Below are 3,056 nucleotides of genomic sequence, written 5' to 3' on the forward strand. Positions count from 1 at the left end.
ATATCCCATCTAACCCCGCCCTCTGGCACTGGGAAGCCATTCCCTGTGTCCTGTCCCTCCATCCCTTGTCCCAAGTCCCTCTCCAGCTCTCCTGGAGCCCCTTTAGGCCCTGGAAGGGGCTCTCAGGTCTCCCTGGAGCCTTCCCTTCTCCAGCCTAGCCTTGGACACTTCCAAGGATGGGGCAGCCACAACTTCTCTGGGAATTCCATCCCAGCCCCTCTTGATTCTCACAGGGAGAAATTCCTTCCCACTATCCCACCTAAATTTCCCTTCTTTCACTTTGAAGCCATTCCCTGTGTCCTGTCCCTCCATCCCTTGTCCCAAGTCCCTCTCCAGCTCTCCTGGAGCCCCTTTAGGCCCTGGAAGGGGCTCTCAGGTCTCCCTGGAACTTCCTCTTCTCCAGGTGAACCCCCCCCAGCTCTCTCAGCCTGGCTCCAGCCCTTGGAACCACCTCCAAGTCCCTTCTCCCATTTCCCTGCTGGGTGGAGCAGTGACACCAAACCCTCTCCCACTCTGCCACAACAAAGCTGCCCCCAAACCCTTCCCCATCCCCCCCATCCAGCTCCTGGGCCTGGCTGATCCCACTCCCAGAATTCCCAACCCACTCACTTCATCTCCTGCTCATCCTCCTCCTGCTCCCTCCTTCTCTGCTCCTCCTCATACTCCTTGTACTGCTTCAGCATGGCCTCGAAGTCCACGTTGGCCTGGCGCTGGTTGAGCTCCTTCAGCTCCTGCAGGTTCTCCAGAACCTCCATCTCCAGCTTGGAGTCTTTGGTTCTGTTCTCCAGGACCTGGGGGAGAGGAGATGAGCTGGGATGTGCCAGCAGTGACCCCCCACGCAGCTCCAGGGAGCACAAGAGGATCCCCCTCATCCCGATTTTTGGGTAGGACAAGGTCACCCGTGTGGCTGGGGGAAGTCAGGCAGGGCAGGGGGGAGGTTTTCCTTCAGCTCTTGTACCTTCATGGGGTTGTTGAGCTCTTCCTCCTCCCTCTCCTTCTGCAGCCTCTTCTCCTCTTCCTCCAGCAGCTTCTCTGCCTGGAAGTTGCGAGTGGCTCCGTGTTCCATGGTGTAATCCGTGTTCTCGGGGTCTGTCTGAGGGGGAAACAACGGGAAAATCACTGCACTGAGCCCCAGCCACTTCCAGAGCCACACGTTCCCCAAGTTCCATGAGGGAAACTGGCTGGAAACAGCCCATCCATGGGAGGGTGGGACACTCCAGAGCTTCCAACTGCCCCGAGAAGGGAGGAGACAGCAAAAACCCCCTCTTTCACTTTGAAGCCATTCCCTGTGTCCTGTCCCTCCTGCCCTCATCCCAAGTCCCTCTCCAGCTCTCCTGGAGCCCCTTTAGGCCCTGGAAGGGGCTCTCAGGTCTCCCTGGAGCCTTCCCTTCTCCAACCTAGCCTTGGACACTTCCAGGGCAACTTAGTTTTTAAATTAAAAGAAGGTAGGGACAGATGGGATATTGGGCTCAGTGTTTGCTGGGACACCCCATCCCCAGGGGGGCAGGAATGGCATGGAACCATGGAATGGTCCCACAGGGATCATCACCCCAACTCCAGGCCCTGCCCAGGACACCCCAACAATCCCCCCCTGTCCCTCAGAGCATCATCCAAACCCTCCTGGAGCTCTGGCAGCCTTGGGGCCGTGCCCACTGCCCTGGGGAGCCTGGGCAGTGCCCCACCACCCTCCGGGGGAAAAATTCCCTGATATCCCACCAAACCCTGCCCTGGCACAGCTCCAGCTGCTCCCTCAGGTGCTGCCCCTGCTCCCCAGAGGGTGGGAGCCCAGAGGACCCCTCGGGGGTGTCACCTTGAAGGTGATCTCAGCCAGGCAGCGGGTGCACTTGATGTAGAAGCGGAAGATGGGCAGCCCCAGGTACACCTCGTTCTGCACCGTCTCCTTCCGGGCGTTGAACTTCTTCCCCTTGTAGATGTACTCCCCACAGGTCTTGCACCTGGCAAAAAGGACAAGGGAAAAGTCCATCCCACAGCAAAAAAAAAAAAAAAAAAAGGGATTAAACAGGTCAAACCCATGGGATTTCTGGTGGCGGTTTGAGTGATGGTTGGTTTTTGTCCCTGGAGGTTTAGGGGCTCCTCATAAAACAGCCCCAAAATCACAGATTCATGGAATGGTTTGGGTTAGAAGAGACCTTAAAGCCCATCCAGTGCCAACTCCTGCCACGGGCTGGGACACCTTTCACTGTCCAACCTGGCCTTGGACACTTCCAGGGATGGGGCAGCCACAGCTTCTCTGGGAATTCCATCCCAGGCCCTCCCCACCCTCACAACCAGGAATTCCTTCTCAATATCTCATCTAAATTTCCCCTCTTTCACTTTGAAGCCATTCCCTGTGTCCTGTCTCTCCATCCCTTGTCCCAAATCCCTCTCCATCTCTCATGGAGCCTCTTTAGGCCCTGGAAGGGGCTCCAAGGTCTCCCTGGAGCCTTCTCTTCTCCAACCTGGCCTTGGACACTCCCAGGGATGGGGCAGCCACAACTTCTCTGGACAACCTCATTTTTAAAGTAAAAGAAGGCAGGGATAGATGGGATATTGGGAAGGAATTCCTCTCTGTGAGGGTGGTGAGGGGCTGGAATTCATTTCCCAGAGAAGCTGTGGCTGCCCCATCCCTGGAAGTGTCCCAGGCCAGGCTGGAGCACCCTGGGACAGCTGGACGTGCTTTAAGGTCCCTCCCAACCCGCGCCATTCCAACCCCCCCCCGCGGTGCCCGTCCCCTCTCACCTCATGTTGAAGGGGGCCATCAGCCTCACCACGTACTGACGGTCCTTGGGGAGTTTGAGCTTCGGGATCTTCGCTGGGTCGAAGTCCGGGGGGTAATATTTCTGTGAGGGGAGAGAGCGCAGGGGGGTGTGAAGGGCCCTCAGCCCTCTCCCGTTCCCCAGAGCCCCCCGAGCAGCGCCCTTGGCCGGCTCGGGACCTTCCAGAGGCGCGGCCCGGGCCCCCTGGCGGGGGATCCCTCCCAACTCACGTTCAACACTTTCCGTTCCGACATCGCTGCTGTCGCTGCTGTCGCTGCTGTCGCTGCTGTCGCTGCTGTC

General features: G+C 58.3%; 1 protein-coding gene across 1 annotated transcript; it reads right to left on the reverse strand.

Annotated features, from left to right (window-relative positions):
- Positions 1-571: 571 nt before the first annotated feature.
- LOC113941816 (YJU2 splicing factor homolog) lies at positions 572-3,050 on the reverse strand. Its single transcript, XM_027632955.1, has 5 exons — positions 2,987-3,050; positions 2,740-2,840; positions 1,811-1,955; positions 959-1,093; positions 572-791 (listed from the first exon to the last, which is right to left on the reverse strand). The coding sequence occupies exons 1-5, from the start codon at positions 3,008-3,010 to the stop codon at positions 606-608; spliced, it is 591 nt and encodes a 196-aa protein (XP_027488756.1). The 5' UTR covers positions 3,011-3,050; the 3' UTR covers positions 572-605.
- Between the last annotated feature and the right edge of the window lie 6 nt (positions 3,051-3,056).

This window comes from Corapipo altera, unplaced genomic scaffold (assembly GCF_003945725.1).
Source record: "Corapipo altera isolate COAL_440 unplaced genomic scaffold, ASM394572v1 112210, whole genome shotgun sequence".
In the NCBI taxonomy this organism is placed as follows: domain Eukaryota; kingdom Metazoa; phylum Chordata; class Aves; order Passeriformes; family Pipridae; genus Corapipo; species Corapipo altera.